The 18,629-nt window shown below is 42.8% G+C and overlaps 1 protein-coding gene across 13 annotated transcripts in view; it reads right to left on the bottom strand.

The window, feature by feature from the left end:
* Positions 1-18,629, bottom strand: part of LOC139143378 (homeobox protein Mohawk-like) — a 122,881-nt gene that overhangs the window by 31,548 nt on the left and 72,704 nt on the right. For 11 of the 13 annotated variants that reach the window (XM_070713646.1, XM_070713643.1, XM_070713640.1 and 8 more), the window contains one exon: positions 4,977-5,181. In XM_070713646.1, coding sequence (XP_070569747.1) covers positions 4,977-5,122 — 146 coding nt within the window. In that variant the 5' untranslated portion in view covers positions 5,123-5,181. Of the gene's footprint in view, positions 1-4,976; positions 5,182-5,509; positions 5,698-11,512; positions 11,839-18,629 lie in introns of those variants that run through there. The other 2 variants (XM_070713649.1, XM_070713638.1) reach the window with 2 other exon arrangements.

Below are 18,629 nucleotides of genomic sequence, written 5' to 3'. Positions count from 1 at the left end.
CCCGTTAATCCAAAGACACTCGTTTTTCTCGAGGGTCTATGTTTGATCAACTCGGCTGGGAATTGCCATCACATTCCTCAAACGAAAATTGACTACGCGTACATATATGTGGGTGAACAACATATGTATTTATGTATGTATGCCTGTATGTCTGTCTGTATGTATGTATGTATGTATGCATTTATGTATGTGTGTGTGTGTGTGTACGTACGCATGTATGTATTATCACAGTCCCTTCATAGAGGGACTGTGATAATATGTGTGTGTACGTATGCACATTCGTTGATGTTTGTATTCGACTAAAATACAGAACGCAAATGTACAGTCATATTTGCGTGGTCAATAGGCAACGACTGTCAAAACAACCTCTTGACGTCCAGGTCAATTTGAACTGTGTCAGTGCAATGAACTTCCAACGTGTAGCTCGTGTTATCCTATGCTTCATGGAGCAAATACGTACCCTCTCCCAGCGACAAATTTAGGATCCATGTCGAAAACATATCGAGATAAATTTAGTACACCATCAGTGTACCTTTCAGCGCAAATATTGCCAGGTATGCTCTCTAATCCCCTGATTGAACGGCGCAGTTACTGTAATTGACACGCGCTGAGCGCGATATTGCAATGTGTGGCTGTCATAACACATCAGATGATTGATCGACTTCTGCTCTGCATGACTTATTAATTGTGATACAGACGTTGACAGTGACACTGGAGTTCAAAGATACAACGATTAGAAATTTCTTCTCCCAACAACAAATTCTAATCAGAGAATCAGGCTCTGTTTGAGAACACGGGCGAAAGGCGGGAACACGGGTGCCGCCTTTCGCGAACTAGCCTATGTGCCTCATCATTTGAAACCAGTTAACTTGTAAATGGGGTTGAACGCAACAATTGTCGACGTCATGAGTTGCATCTCAACAACGTAAAGGGGGAGGGAGCACAAAAACGTATCTGACGATACACCAGCCAGAACGGGTGCAACCCATATGAAGTAAATACGATACATGCCCAAGTCGTTGTCAAATTGTAGCTTCCATCATACCAAGGTACAAAAACTCAATGGAATAGTGGACCACTGTTGTTTATCTGAAGCCTCGCATTCGGTAGTTGATCATGGGTAGTAATAGCCGCCATTGTCGGATAATGGACATTTCTCATTTCAACCCTCTTCAAACTCTTCTTTGTATTACAGACAAGGATATTTTTTATCCATGTCAACGTTTGAAACAAATTCCATAGACATCTCGAGGTGTCATTGGATGCATTTGTTATGCGAGTCGGCGCGGTCCTTGAAAGACTGTCTTGGGAGAGCCCTAATAAACAAGGTCCCGTGCCTACAAGTGATTTGCATCCACCATTATCCCTTTATTGATTTGAAATTTAATATTCTTGGTGTAAGCATACAAAGCTATCTCGCTGTAGTTTGTAGAAGAAAGGAGATGCTTTTTTGAGGGATAATTACGTCAAACATAAGAGTTAATTCGCCGTCCAGACAGGCTAATTCTCCCTTTTAAGTCTTAATTTCTTTTGAATTTTACAGTCCGTCTCGTCGTGACCTTTGGCAAGCATAATGAACGCAAGGTATGGATTGTCCGTTAATTCACCACACAACAATGCCATCAGTGAACACATTCTTCTGTTTGACGGGACATTCAAGATATTGCACAACTTGTATACCCCCCCCCCCCACCCAAACATGTTTACACGGCAAAGCGGGTTGTCCTTCCTGTCCGTCTTTAACACTAACTTTTATTTAACAGGTTGGTTTTTATTTGTGTACCTGTGCACGGTGAAGAGTCGGCCACCTGTTCATTGAATCTGAAGGACGTTGAGAAAATTAAAATTGCATAGTTTGGAAACTCGGGCGTCGAGATAGCAGTTTGGAGTTAAAACGAAGATCTAGTTAACGCTGTTCAACAGGTGTGCCTCGATTGGAATGACAACACACACACTTTGCAGCTCTATTTACATCAGTGATTTCGGAATTTTGAACCTAATACATTGCACAGGCCATAATGTCACATTTGAAAGAGCGCTGTTGTGATTGTACAACTTTTCGTCTTTCTTTTGCTACATTATTCATAACAGAAGACCCTTTCACGTAAAAAAACACAATCGAAGCATTCGCCCAGAAAATTGAACTACCGCTGCAGTCACATTCATAAGGTAATTGATCCCCGCTTAATTGACTTTGAATATGCGATCTGATTGGAGAAGTCGCGATTGAAACACCTGTTTCCTTATCAGTTGCATCGGCCGACGGTGAGTTCAACATTCTGAAGAGGGTTTTGTAGTCGGCATTTCGGCATCTCGTGTAATTTCGTTAATGGTTTATGACATTTCCTGACAAGGGCGTGGTGAACACATGTTTATCGTCGCCAGATTCTTCAGCGTTGATTGTCGTCTCCCCGTCGCGACTGTGAGCCGTGCGACAACGACAGAAGGCCACTCACGTGAAGCAGATCTTTCATTTTTGTATAGAATGAGGAATTGCTGGGTGTCAACCCATTAAGCTGAGTCTCTCAGGCCGTACCGACTGAACAATCCATCACGTCAACAACCGCCCGCATAAGACAATGCGCGAACACTTGACAACAAGTGTATTTTCATTAAATAAGCTAGGCGCTCACAGCTGACCGAGCGAGAAGTCAACGCGATATACGATGCCGTGCCATGCGAAATCCACACCCACACTGCATGCGGCGTACAGTTCACGCATGTTACCCAGTCCCCGGACCAGACTGGGCATTCGGAAAGACTCCGCCACGCAAGTTCCGCGCACTAATTCCCATTGTCGAGAAACCCCGCTATTCTGAACAAAGGCGACAAAACACTCTCCTGTCAGCGAGAACGGCAAAGGTAGTCAAGCACAGGTTGCTTCTTTCACCGGTTGCCTTTGTTCCGTCTAATCCCTTAACGGCTTACTTTTCACAGCCTGGCGAAGCGAACTTTGAAAGAATTGGTCAGTGTAGCTTTACAGTTTACTTTTCCTTCGAGCGGCCAGTCAATCAGTCATCTAAATGCAGCCATGAATAGCGGCTAATAATATCGTACAATCAGCTCAAGGCACCTGCCTGCAATCTTCACCAAGGGAGGGGGCACTGGATCCCTTTCAGTGCAACTCGCAAAAGTTATCCCTCGTGAAGTCGATCATAGACATGCAGGTAGCAACGTCTCGTTTACATCCCATGATCACAGATGTACGACTCGAGTTATTCCGGCTGAAACTTGCCTATCGCGCTCAACTCACGAATGCTTAGATGAAACGCATTGGTAAAATTCGGTGAAGGCAAATGCGATCGTGTTGCGGTCATCAAGGTCAATGAGAAATTAAGACTAATGGGTAATAACTCGCTGAAATTAATATATTTCAATATATTTCACATAATCACAGCTTTAACCAAATTTAATATACACACATATAATTATTATGTGTATATATTTATAATGCATATATTTTTGGCACTGAGCTCAGTGTATATAAATATATATATATATATATATATATATATATATATATATATATATATATATATATATATATATATATATATATATATATATATATAATCCAATGAGGGCGTGTCTTCACTGGAAATAGTGCATCATCCATACGACCAATGCAGATACTGTACCCAAGGTACGATGGTGATTGATGAAAGTTAAAACATATCTGTCATAATCTACATCGTATAATTTAAAAAATGTTGCAGCTATGATGATGAAGTACTTCTACGATATCGTGCACGAAATACATTGTTTGTAAATAAGAAACTCGCACAGGCGAAGTTCTTTTCATAAAGAGCCAGCAGAAACCCCCCGCCGCTGTGGTCTCTTACAATCCCTTGATGAAGAGAAACAACTTTTGCGAAGGTCACAACGGATAAACGAAATGCAAATACAATGGGTATGCTGTATATCCAGGTATCTACACAGTAATATTTATCTCTTACAGGTCAAGCTCCATTGAACGCAATGGCAAAAGTACCCGAAAAAAGTTATAAAAGTTTAGTAATCTATTAGGCCCGTTCTTGTTCTCCTTTGAAACAGCCGGGTCGCGATCAGAATCAACGAGGTTACGACTTAAAAGGGCCGAGACATATTCAGACATTACGAGCACAGGAGTATGGAATTTGGCGTAGCAAAGTGAGGTCGCACAACCTATGCTTTGGGCTTCCATGTCTCAATTAACTTTGTGTGGTACAATAGAGTTCTTTTCAAGACATGCTCTCACAAAGAGCGGCGCGATTCTGGGCAGATTGACATGTAGCCGACACGAACACGAAGTGTCTGTTACCGGCTACCAAAACTATGAAAAATAGTAAAGAATGAGCTACAAAATCACTATCAGTTTTAAGTTGCTGGTAGAATAAGTCTGTGCCTTTGTAAAAAATACTATAAAAATAGTAGAAAGTGAAGAACCAGCTGAAAGTTAGTTGAGGAGACCTTAACCGCATATCATTTGCATCTCATTGTCGGCTACATGGACTGTGTGCCCGATTCTGATCTTGCTTACTGGGGGGATTTTGGCATGGCTTCGCCAGGGAGATACGCGCAGTGCCATGGCATCACAAAAGTGCTTGGAGCTTAGGCCATTACATAAGAAGCCGTACAGGTCTCTGTATTTTTCCTCTTCATTTATCGGTTACGCAACGCCCCCATTGACCGACCCAGTCTGAGTTCGCTTGGTCCCACTATTTCAGACCTGAAAACAACCATTGCGATACCAGTGTCTCTGCGCCGACAGGAAGCTGTCCTCATGCACGCTATAACACGCGATGTTGAGTTCTTTTATCACTCAATCGATAACTCGATTCCCAGTTCAAGGCTGGTATGAAAACACAGCCCGGCAGAAAATGGGTCACACGTTTTAAAAGGCGATTGGAAGCTGGCGATCATAGGCAACACGGCCTTGATGGCCAGATCAACGGTGCGCTACTTTGTGTACAGTAATCTAAACAACTGATACCTACCTGTTCGATCTGATGCGGAGACTACGAATGGGCTTCGAGCCATCTACGTTGTGCCCATCGCCGCTGTTTGCGGATTCCGGGCCAGTCTCTACCTCCAATTCACACTGATCCTGGGTCGTCTCTTCGCTCTCTGTCGAGCTCAGCATGTTTTTCCGGCCTTTTCAGTCCTTGGTTCTAAATCCACTCCGTCTTCATTCGTTCCTAGCTATTGAGAAAAACACACAGAGAGATTCAAATGAGAATGCAATCCGTTTCAACATCGCCGCTTCACTGATCGCACCGTGGAAATGATACACGGCTCCAAGGCGAGACGAAACATGCATGTGAACTTCTCCGCCGAACGGTAGCGTTGTATTGACAAGTAGTATTGGCTAGTCAGCATACATGCTGAAAGCAAACAGGCTTCGCAATTGTAAGCGCTGTTGACAAAGACTGGCATATGTGTAGTAATGTTGAGCAAAAATGCAGTCGCTGTTTGCCCTCACTGGAATATTAGCTAAACTTTACAGTTCAGGTCAAACGCAAGCACGCACCTCGCCGATAGTAGGGGCGCGCGGTTGGCGCATTTAAATGTACGGGCGCCTCACGCGCGTGGACACATTTCCCGTTGCTGACTCGGCGCAGTTGAAATCATCTGCCGTCAACAGCACGTTCCTGGCTGATAATCATGCCTCGCAGCTAAAACAACTATCTGCAAACAAATGATGTACGCAAACAACTTGTGGGCCAATGGTCATTGGTGGCGTGCGCATGCGCGCAGACCCGCCGACCTGTTTTATGTTGGGATTCAGTACATTTCAAGATTTGGCGTTGGCTTGTTAAATGCGGTTAAGTTACATAAAACGTCAATTAACATACAATTGCCGTCGCTCGGTTCATTCAAATATGCAAATCGCACACCTAATGGACCATACGCTGGTACCGCCAACCAAAATTAGAATTTCATTTATTGTGTCAATAGCTCAGTCGAGCTGACAACTTCTACATGATCTAGCAGAACCTGGTCGTTCCTCCTACATAGGATATATACGGATGCAAACGAAAACAGCAATCCAGGACGAAACATCGCGACTCAGTTTTACAATGGCAATTACAACCTGCCAAAATGCGGGTACAAAGGTAAAAAAAGCGGGGTTACATGTCGGAAACTTCTAAAGCATACTTATCTTCCGTACGGCAAAAACCCTTTTCAAGGCTATATGACCCGTGTACGATCAAAATCCAGTTTATCTTTACAGCTCATTCGAACCCTTTCATGTACCGTTCGTCGATGTCTACTTTCTCACGAGCTTCCTTCTAATGTGACGGCTAACATATGTGAGATTAGCAGCATATGTGCGGCATTCATTCGCGTTTCATTTATTGATGCCTGTAGCCGGTTTGAGCTAATTAATACTGACCTTGAGAGTGAACTAATAGGTGGTAACAGGTAAGAGTTATGCATCTATATTTGTGTTTACACGGAAATTGATAAAAAGAGCTGGTTTATATTTTAATTTCATATTCACCAAATGGCTAGTTAAACATCCAGGCATACGGTCTGATTCATAATACAGCAATAAATCAATTAAATCTTAATATCTCACGGAACAAAGCCAAGCTGCCATGACCGTAAATTGAGAGTGACAATCTCGTCTGTGTAACAGTGGGGCTTGATGGGCGAAAAACCCCTGCGTACGCGTTGATCATTTTGCCTATAAATGGGTTGACAATGGGCATTGCCAGGTGATTTTGAACTTCAACTCAATAACAACACATACAGGGTGCCTTTATGTGGGACACGAGTGTTCAATGATAAAAAAAAATACGTGACCACATTGATACATACGAGAGAAAATGATGAACGCATCTGCAACATGTTCTATTAGAGACTGCCAGGTTGCGCACAGTGGTGATCTTTCGTGGGAAATTTGAAGAAATATAAGAAGGCGATCGCCCAGCGGGTCAGCAGCTCTATCATATGTGAGCACTAATAATTTCAGACGCGTCGACGATGAGATACGATAACACAACGGAGGTCAAAGTCATCACCACTGTCACATTTCCACTCTGCCAATACTGACAAGAAAAGCCAAAAGCAGTCAGTACAGTGACCTAACCACTGATTCACGGGGATTTTATTTTATTTTATTTATCTATTAATTTTTTGGTTGTTGTTGTTTCCGGAAAATGCATAAGAAGGTCATCGACAGAAAAAAATTCGGAATGAGTTAATTGCAGATGTTACAAACATCAACGCGGTCAGACACGTTCTCATGGCAACGTGGCACGCCATGGGAAAAGAATACAAACTTCAGCTCTCAACGGCACGTATGTTCGCTCGTATGCACAAAGTCAAAGCTAAACACACCACCAAAGACGCTATATGCACGTCATTCACTGCTTTTTCAGGCAGCGACTGTTATTGTCGCGACAACAATGAAAAGGCCTTTGAAAGAGCTTTTAAAACACCAATCAGAACTTGTGTACACTGACCTAACAGCGGCAAAAAGGAAACATCGACGCTTTTTAAGTGGCCCATTCAGTTACACACTTAAAAAATCGAGTCTGACATTCTCGGAGTGACACACGGTTGACAGTTTAACTACTGGGTAAATATGTCACGTTTGGACTCCCGTGGTGCACTAGTACAACTACCTACACTGGAGGGGTCAATGTTGAACTGCAAATGGCATGGATAACGTATTTCTTAATTCTCGGTCCACTTTCAATACATTAGGATTACCCGATGACGTCATTCGAATGATTACTGTCTTAGCAGGTAAACCAACATAATCTCGAAAAAAGCTCATAAATTTCAACTAAATGTTAATGTTTCCGCTAATTAAAGGTTGCTGTTAGCGCATTTTCCACGAAATGCAAATATCATACGAAAGCTATAATGCTAGTAAAGTATACTAACGCATTGCTTATTTACTTGTATCGTTAAACGCCCTCTTTCGATCATACTCAGATCTTAATGAAAAACGTGAAACTGGAGAGAGTTTTAATCAATACACGTTTTTACTACTCTTTTAACATTACAAAATTAAAATCATGACCACTGGAGAATACAGTCAAAGTACATTTCATATTTACCAATGTGGCGGGAAACCCCGCCGACGTTTCGAACGTCCACTACCGAATTCATTCCTATAAATTTGTCCCTCTTTGGCTGTTGCAGTTGCTATGAGTTTATGCACGCTCTGAATTACACGACCAGTTATATTTTCTGCAGGTTGAGTTTATATCTGCAAATGAGGCCCTCGAACGTGTGTAAACGTCCCTCTTCCGTTGTTTGTGTTCTGCGATTGTTTGCACTTTCATCACGGAAGCCCCATCGGCACAGGTCATCAAACATAACAAAACAACCATCCTAATACAAATCCTGGCCTTAGGGGTGACCATCACATCTTTAGACAGATTATGGCCGACTTCCCTTGTCCATTGCCATTGTTTCAGCCGACAAACATTGGAAAGTGACAACTATTACGTCATCGGAACAAGGAAAAAAAATAAACATCTCGGGATTAGCATATTTAATTAGCGGTAAGCAGGGAAGAACGGCCGTGAAAGTAACAGGCAATTGCTAAATAACTGAAATGTACACGACTCTGCCACGTGTGCATCAGGACAGATACCAAAAAACGTTCATTTCTCAAGCAAACCTCTTCTATTGAAATTTACAGGATTAGATTACAGTATAACGCATCATTTCAGGGTTTCAACACTTGCAATGAATAGCATGGCATCTGAACTTTAAACTCGGCCCATTCCGGTGAAAGTGAAAATGCCGGAATATAAAGTGCTCTTTTATAACATTTTGCAGGAAGCAAAATGCGAATGTAATATAAACAGCGACTAACAAGATCGGTGAATTCTAAGAATGGAAATACACGGAAAAAACAGTCGTGAGTGTTATTGTTGTGTTGACATTACGATAAAAAAATTGTGCTTATATTTCATTCATAAAGTCGTTAGGAGCGCGACAGAAAACAATAATCCAAGCTTATAACTACGGACCCTGACCAGAATGGTACAACCAAAGTCTCGCCACACACTGTGATACAACATGGAGACAGACAAAACCTTGTACCTCCACAGATACAACTACGGACATGGCACAGGCGAAATGCTAAACGTACAGTGTTGACAAAACAGCGGGGCACAAAGTGACTGTGCGCAAACACACTAATGAGACAGGGTGTGGGGAAGTTTATTTTGTTATGAGATCACAAGTTTTATCACATATTTTACGACACGTTCCAGTCAGTTTGTATTGATTTTTGTTGCTGTACGTGAAGAGGAAGTTGGGAAAAGTTAATTACTTGCGATGCCGGGACCACAGCGTAGGCGAGGTTTGACCTTGTCGCCGTGATGTCCGGGTCAAACCATGTTTATTGTTATTAAATGGAGTGTTAATTATGTTCTATTCCGAAGGACGCAAAAACAGCAAAGTAAGCGTGTGACTGTAATAACAAAATCAACTGAAGCGGCGCGGCGCGGAGAGCACAGGGGACGTCACTCGGCTTCCCGTGAAGGGCAATCAAACTTGAGTGCGCCCTCAAACTTCACGATACATCTCAGACGATTCGTGAATCTGAACACAGTCCTGTGGTTGAGGGATCGCGATCTGAGTGTATTTCGCTGTGCCGTTTACTTCAAAAGGTGGAGAAGTTGCATCTGATGAAAATCTCAGCACTGGTAACGGTAACACTAACAGTCTGGATAGTTCTTATTATTCACAAACCGAGACACGTTTTGGCGGTAAAAGTTTGTCGGAAGCCAGTAGATGTTTTTGATGGACACGACAAGCACATTAGAGGCACGTTTCTCTGGTTATCAAAAATAAACATGTCGCTTGGAAATGTTTTTTTTTAAGTTTCGGACGCAAATTATTTCAACCGTGCAGTAATTCTAACGTAACAACATGCATACACATATCATAGCAACAGAAAATTGGCCAAAAACATGAAGTGTGCGGACATGAAACAAAATATAGCGCAGAGGAAATCACAAGGAATCGACAGCCGGGCGTGAGTGCGTGCTGTTCTACGAAAGAAAAACAAATCGGTAGCTTATCTGAGAGAACACTTTGAAACTCTGAACAAACACCCGGCTCAGGCTGAGGCAGTGCGGGAAGGAAGTTTCCCCTCTGCTCGTTGTCCTGAACGATCAATTGTTGCATTCAGAGGTGAAAGGTCAACACAAGGACTCCTCACAGACAAAGCGCATTCAGCAACAAGACCGAAGACCGAAAATGAAGCTATTTAAGTGCCTGGGTGCATACTTGAGTCGGCTCTCATCATATGCATCTTGCATATAAAGAGACCTAGTTCCCTCACCGCTCCAACTCAACTGAGATGAAACATGGCTTGCGACTGAAGTTGGCAGAGCGCCATATACGGAGATGAAGAGGTGGGCATGTCTCGCAAATCCATGGGTCTACGCAGATTCATGTTTTGAGGGTATTTAACAACTAACGATGATGTTAATATTATAAAACAACGTACACTGGTAGTTTAGTGAGTGTGGGTTGTGCCAAACGTAACATTTGATCATTTGCGAAATGAAAAAAAAAATACTTGTAAACAAGTTTGTAATTTCCATCTGTCCGAGAACATGTTGTCCATGCTGCGTCGATGTTTTTCTTTTATCTACAGGGTATAGTCAGGTTGGCCTTTCTCCTCTAGCAAAAACACAGAGTGGCTAACGTCATGTCATGCATCAACCCACTTTGATTTCTCTGTGGGCATTCTACGCCGGAAACTCTCCGTTCGCTTCTCCAACATAAAAGACTTAAACGTTTTAGCCTAAACTTTCACCAAGCAAACGAAGCGTATTCTACCTTAGACGCACCATGTAGTAAATTCCATTTCGCCCACAGCGTCATGGCCAAAGATAACACGAAATGCTAGGGAAAGTGATAGATTACGGCCATGACCATCCATGACACGGATCTTCAATATCAGGAGATACTTCTCACACGTAACGAGTCAATCACACCCAGTTACTGAAGCATGGTATTGTTACGTAGTTGGGTGCGCCATCATCATAATTGCGCTGAAAAGACAAAACAGTTATCCTGCAGACGCTGTGAAACTTTCTTCGTTCAACGCCTGGTTCGCCTTATGCAAGTAAGTAAGAATGCACAACCACGAGGATGTATTTTACAAATTCGCGCTCTAACTTCACCAGTCATCGTCCGCATCTCCATCACAATGACAACCAGTCATGTCACCAGCATCATGGTCTACAACAGCGTCTTCCCAACCCGCATTAAAGATGAAAAACTAGAAAATAATGGAAAAGATACATGAAATACACTCGCTCAAGATGGGACTCTGGCGTCAGCGGCGTTGTCTGTTGAGCTCGGCTGCACGCTGCAATGATAAGCTGTAGCGTCAGAACTTATGATCCACTCACAGGTAAACGGAGGCGCATTTGGCGAAAGGCGCCGTGACAGAATGCGCACGAACTACTCTGATATTCCAACGCTCTAGAGATCCATGGCCGGCCATGACATCATTTCGACCGTGCAATGAAGTTTGACTAACCTCTGCTATGTCGAGCACCAAAACACAATCGCAAACTTCTATGCCTTGGCAATACGTTTTTTTCTCAGAGTTGACTGTCCAGTACTCGTCTGGTCCGCTGGAATTTTAAAATGCTATTGTTTCGAACGACCCGCGACGTCACCCCACTCAGAAAGTCTCAACATTCAGTCATCCGGGGAAACGCACCTCCCTTTACTACATTAAAACGGGAGAGCGAGAACACTCTGTGATTGATGTGTTCCTCAAGAGAATAAGAATGCTCCGAGTAGTCGTAAGATTCTCACCATACAACTTCGGTTTGAGGTTGTTATTCCGCACAGTCGACTGATACCTCTTTTCAGAGCCTTCGGGTGATTGGGTCGGATTTGGTCGACCGTCTCCGTGATTGGCTATCAGACAGCCAGTGGGCGAATCACGCGAGACATGCTTCCTTGATGAGCTGTGAACGCAATCTCCATTGATAACGCATGCATGCCCCATCTTCGGCTGTCAAAGTAAGGTCGCGATGCTGTGACTATCATCGCATTACAGCCTATTTGCTGAGAATGTCAAGCACGCCAATGGACAAAGTATGAGCACATACTTGACTCAAAAATTGCATTCCGTTATAATAATCTAAAGCATTTTTCACATGAATCGGTTCCATTTAGTACAAGGGCAAGGATTTGACGTTGAATGACAGTACACGATGGATATCTGGCGTCGTCTTGACCGAATGTGTCTGTGTGGAGATCAAATTGACTGTTCGGTCTTTGCATTTCACTTCATTAGTTTAACACGGACGACTGCCCCGCTTGGAACGTTCCCACACTTCGTGTAGCGTTCAGTCTAGCGGACACCAGCCGGTTGTCTTGTAACGTCGTTAGGACGGGCCTGCAAACAACCAGCTGTTTATCTGCAAATCACAGACTGACTGTGGAGTGAAAGGCCACGTATTTGTTAAACTTTTGGCTTGCTGATGTTTTTCACTAGTTTTCCAACCAAATGGAAGTTTATCATCGTTCAATATCACTCGATTATGAAACACAAATTTCAGTGGGTAGTCAATTGTTTTCTGACGCCACACGGTAGACTGACCTGCGCCATTCGAGCAGCAAAGAAGGCTTTACACTGGCTGTACACTCGTCAGATTGGCTTCCAGCCTGAGTACCTGGCAGCTGGTGAAACTTTGCTAAAAAAACCTTATTAAAACAGCTCCATTAATACTCTATCACATCTTAACCATTTTTATGAATTTACAATTAGTTTGTGCTGTTTGCAAAATGGTATCACTGATCTACCCCAAAACACGACAAGTTTTCATATTGTCGACACAACCTATAACGAACTTAATTTCCTTCCGGGCTAGAATTCATTCGTCAAATCGATATTTGCATACTATCCAGAATACACCTTGTTTGCAAGCCTGGGTCGATACTTGGTATTTCTGCATATTTTAGGGAGAATAATAATACTTGTTTGCGATATTATCAAATTCGTTCCGCCATATTTTACAAAGTTTGACTTCAGTAAATATCTGAAATGCACGAATTGCACGTGTACGCTAAGATTACTGCATTTCACATCACTATTGGATTACATAAACTTTTCTACCGAAAGGATTTTCTACCATTTACTTTTTCGACAAGTATGTAAGCAAAGAGCGAACATTTGTCCCACTTATTCGCAATGGAACCTCATAATTCCACGCTAAGAATAACATCACAGACTACACTCTTTGAACATCTGCAAGACATGTAAGCCGAGAACCCGAAAACACCCCGAGCGGAAAACGAAAACAGCCAACTACAAACGGACGGGTCTGAAACAATGAGCCGCTATGTACAAACACGCCCTATTCGGTCGGTTAGTCTAGTCGACATAATTCAATTACAGGGGTGGAAATTTAATTTGCATGAGTTTGCTTATAAAATGTACCGCCTTGGGCATTTCAGGTTGTTTTCGCGAAAAAGTGCTGTCTGGCCGATGGTGATTTGCCGGTTGGTTGTAGTTCCACCATGAATTTCGTAAGGCATCTGGACTTTTACTAATTCCCCAATGGTTTCTTGTTGTTGGTCCAAAAGTAAGGACACTCAGCCAGTCCACCACTTCCGCCCGTCGGTCAGTCTCCATCCATCAGTTGATTTATCTGTATTAATTTGAAACTTGCTAGAGATGTCAACTGGGGTGTCCAGTTGTCCATCTGTTGGCTGGAGATATTAGAAAGGGTGTGAAATTCAAGCCACTAGGGGTCAGCCGTTTCGGGGATCTTAACTGACCAAAGGTTAGCCTAAAACTCGTAAATACAATTCGTTGGTTTTCCACACTCACCTGCTCGCTGTGAGATTTAAAGAAAGTTTAGACTTTTACAAACTTTTCGGTTTGCACTTCTAGACTTATATTCGGGCCACACATAGGAAGGAACCACATGATTGCAGGGGAGCAGGCTGATGGACTTTCGGTAAAAGTCATCGAAATGCATACGAGAGGGACACGTTTCCGTACGATATACACAACGTGGAAAGGCGGTGATTCTTAACCTTGGTAAAGGTTCGTGTGAAAAAAAAAAATTCTAATTTCATGTGCTTCGTCAGCAAGACAAAATTTGGCAAGTAGCGTACACTCTCTTCCGAAAGGTGCTGCCTAGCGAGCAAATCTGGCGTCTATCGGCAAGTAAACCTGCGATACCCGTACTAGATTATGACAAGATGCTTGCGATGCTTTGGAGTGCGGAAAATCGCACTGCCTCCACTGGAGTAATCTTAGATGATCACCTAGCCATTGACACGGATTGCAGTCACAGCTATGGTGAATGTTGACATACCCTCCAACCCCCTCCCCAATAAACTGAACGGTCCCTCCCCTAAGACATGGTATGGGTGGACCCAACCTACGCATAACACTCGTCCGGTAAACATCGCATCAAACGGCCCTGAGGTCAGACGTATCGGCGTGCAGCCCAAGTCCCCTGCGATCGCAGCGTACACCATACTTATCGTTCCAAAGCTTTGAATTTCGGGCTCTCGATGTGAACCAATCTTTTGAAAATAAACTTTCGAACAGCCTAGAACAAACACCGCAATAACAGAAATATATTTGATAATGTGTTGGATTTCGTGAGCCCTGGTCTCTTGTCTTAGGTACGAGTGTGGGTCACGTTCACCGGCTAAGGCGACCTAGGCCAGCAAGACGTCTGTGGACAAAGATTGGTTTATCCTGAAAGTTGAACGAACGCGCCGGGTGCGGCGACCTTTCCCATTTTGTACGCTGGCTACCAGACTCAAGGCAAATCTTTGCATTCAGTTCAAACCCCAACCGCGCAGCTTTGAGTCGAAAACCCGTATGAGAAAATTCGAGTCTTATCGATCACTGACAATCCGGAAATTATGAAAAGAACGTTTCGGTTGATATGAGCGTGTTTGCCAACTCGACTGCGAAGAAGAACAATGACAGTATCGTTTGGCGAACAGCATCTCTGGGAAAGATAAAATTTTTGATTTACCGAAACGTTGAGTGCGCTTACTTATAGAGCGAAATTTCAAGTCTCTGTATTTCCTGATTTCTTGAGTCAACCGCCCAAGGAAGGCTGAGTCTCAAAACAGAAGTGATACTTTATGAAAAATATCGAACTATAATCAACTGGGTATTAATATGTCCTACTGTGCAGTGAGGAGAGTTGTCTGCAAAACCCTTGTCCAGACAAAATCCTCCAGGGTTGTGACGTCACTCGCTGGGGTAGGACCAATATTGGCTGCCCCAGAAACTTTTCCGGTAATGAGAGCACATTTTTCTCGTTACACGTAATATAAGCACCCGACATCCATGTAACAGGGCGTCTGAAAGATCTCTTTTAACTGGTTCTTAACCCCCCCCCCGGTACCTTGTATGCGCAGTACCGCTAAAATGTAGATCTCTTTGAGCTCGTTTCGCCCTTTGAGCTCGGATGAGAATATTGGGCAATGATGAGGCCTTTTTCTCAAAGTGAAAATGGAGTCAATATCTCTTATTTGAAGATGTCATATCTTTTACTTTCACAAAAATATAAAAACCTTATTTCCAGGTTCATCTGTTCACGTGTTGAAGACAAACTGGGCGGATGCACGCCGTCACGTTCCGGGGTCTGTAAGGGATCTGTCCATATTTTACGTGCTTTACGTGCACCTCCACCAATGAGTATCTGAAAAATGTGCAAACCCACCTCAAAGATTTTTTCTGTCCCGCTAAATGTTTACAAAAACTATAGCCATCGACGCAAACAGTTTATCAAACCGCGGCTTGTCAAACACGCTGCGTTCCATCATTTACAACACGAGAGAGAACATGGCCCGCGCATGTCAGTGAACTCTCGTGATTGGTTAGGAGTAACTGTGACGTAGTCCACCTGCACTCGCGATGCCTGGAGTTCGATGAAACCTACAATAAGGGCGACTATGTGAATTACAAATGGCAGCAAACGATAGGATTGAGAAGAGCCGTCTTCTCTTTTGAGTAACGTGTGGTAACCGCGTTTTCCAGAAATCGGCTAGCGTTTGATGCTTGCATACCGTGGGGTCATAATTATTGAGGGCATCGACTAAAATGCTCAATACAGACCCGAAAACGAAAGCCTTCTTACAATGTACCGATGCAAAAGTCGGCGTTTTGTTTTCACATTTCACATCCTAACGCACAACAATGTAAATCTAATACGGCGTACTTCTAGTTCCCAGTCTCCGCTATACAATTCACAGTTTATTTATTTTAATTTCTACACCATTTCACAACGATCTTTATTTGAGAGCCTCCAACGTTTTCTCAAACTCCAGGACAGAATACCAACGCACATAGCTTCCAATCGATCATCTGCATTCTACTCTCCAGCAAAGATAGGACCATAGATCCTGGAGAATTCACGAGGGTCGATTCTACAAAAGCGACGACACCACACTGCGAGGGAAGCCCTTTCTGATAATGATTCGAAGTGCCTTAATTGCGATCGTTTTAAAGTGGATGAATAAAACAAGGGAGCGACAGAGCAAAGGATACTCTTTACATTCGGCCTCCAATATACCACCTCCCTCAAACGAACGTTTAGGGATGCGAAATTCCGATCATCATATTATGATTGCAACTTCCCTAAAAACACTGATTGCATTAATGTCGGCTGTTGACAGATTTTGATCAACAACACATTTCAAATTAAAATGTAAATGTTGATCATCGAGTATCACACAGGCACTTGGTTTCAATGGCTTACCAGTGGCATTTTGTTCGCGCACGCGCACGAAGACCGAAAAAAGAGGCAAACTGCCCGTCTAAAGCAATGAAATTCTTTTGGCCCGAGTTTGTTTTTTAATATCCCGCAGTCCCTTTAAAGAGAGAGAGGAAACGCGCACATCACATATGGTGACGTCACAGCACTGCCCGACAACGCCCTGACCTACTTATTAATAGCGTAGGTCATCAGGAACATTTTGAAAGCGTCATAAATGTGAAATACGACAGCGTATCAACATTTTCACCGACAGAGAGGAAACTACACAACGCTTGTAAAGATCCCGCCTTTTTGTGTCTCGTTCACGACAAATCATTGGAATGACAATATCTACCCAGTAATCGGAGTGCCGATTCCGAATATATGAAACGTCCGTCGGTGTGAAATGCAATGGTTCGCCCTCTTTCAATACTATTTTTTTTTAAGTTCTTGTTTGGAATTCACACGAGATGTTATTCTATGGTTTTCTCATATTAAAATATAGCAAGTGTGCCCGAGTTGGTTGCCATACGTAATTGCATCCCTGCTCACAGGTATGAAGTCATTCTAGTACTGCTATGACGCTATTTCTGGTTAAAACCGGTGATGACGTCATTGTATCGTGCATGTGTTCCATGAGATACAGTTCGTATGGTAAAGGGCCATCAGTCATTGTATGTGCCGTGTAAAATCAGCTGGCTCAGGTAACGTACATACGTGGCGAATTAGATACTGAAACGCTCGGACGTCTGAGCGCACACAGCCCGGCTCTATTTCCATGGCAACAGCGTCCGGACAAACATCAAACTCACGTCACATTTATTAAAGATGCCGTTTACAGACTGGCCAGTTTATGTTTCCCGGTCCGGGACATGATCTGATGTTGAAAATCATAACTATTATAAGAGTGCTAGAAATTAGTAGAACTAATACTCTGTCATTTATATGTAACAATTACAGTTCGCATGTAGCATGGTGTGCGGTGCAATGAAGCAGCACAGAGATATTAACAATCTGTTCTTAATAGTCTATCATGTATACAGATTCGGCCGTAAATGACTGGTTTAACTTTCCATTGCAGCAATCCTCTATGAATATGCTCAAAATTGAAACTTCATGGAACCGGTTTATAGAACACCTGTACGGGCTATACAGTTCGTCTCCGCTGTCAACGCTCACTCCCTGAAAACTCGGACTTAACAAAACATTTGCTGTTTGTTAAACGGTTGAGCTATTTTCGGAGACAAAAAAACGAGGCGTTGGTCTAGCGAGAGTATGCGTACGGTAAATCATTTCACGGAGTGTAACCGGAGACAATCTTTCGTCAGCGTCTGTTTGAAACACAATACATCCAACATTCATATTTCAAAATCGGAACTGCCTGGCCTTGGTCCCAGAGGCACTGGTATCTGATCTAGTGTGCTTGAAAATAGAACAGGATTGTACACGATGGGTTTTTTTTAATACTGGTCAGGGTGATTTATTCCGTTGGCTTCAGTATTTTTATCTAGAAAAGAAAATTTTCTTCGTCGCCTCCCAAAGTACGTTGAAACATGTGAAGTATTAGCGTTGCAAACCAAATGTCGTGTACAATATTCAGTGTTATTGTTGACAACTTTAAATCCGACCAGAAAATATTTGCCCTCGATGACATTGACCATTGTACATAAACAAGCTGCGTACGATAAACACGGGGCATTTCGACACTTGCTTTTTGGAATTACGCCAACAAACAAGATTTTAAAAAGAGAAGAAACACTGAAATTGAAAGGCGAAAATGCATCATAATGGAAATTTAACTTCATTTGTATTTTTTTGCCGCGCATCGGAAAATTTAGATAAAATGTTAAATTGAGGTGCGCAGAATCACCGATGTCAAAGGGCAACCTGTAAAGATATCACCGG

Source organism: Ptychodera flava, chromosome 11 (genome assembly GCF_041260155.1).
Source record: "Ptychodera flava strain L36383 chromosome 11, AS_Pfla_20210202, whole genome shotgun sequence".
Classification (NCBI taxonomy): domain Eukaryota; kingdom Metazoa; phylum Hemichordata; class Enteropneusta; family Ptychoderidae; genus Ptychodera; species Ptychodera flava.
This window is presented reverse-complemented; position numbering and strand designations above follow the sequence as displayed.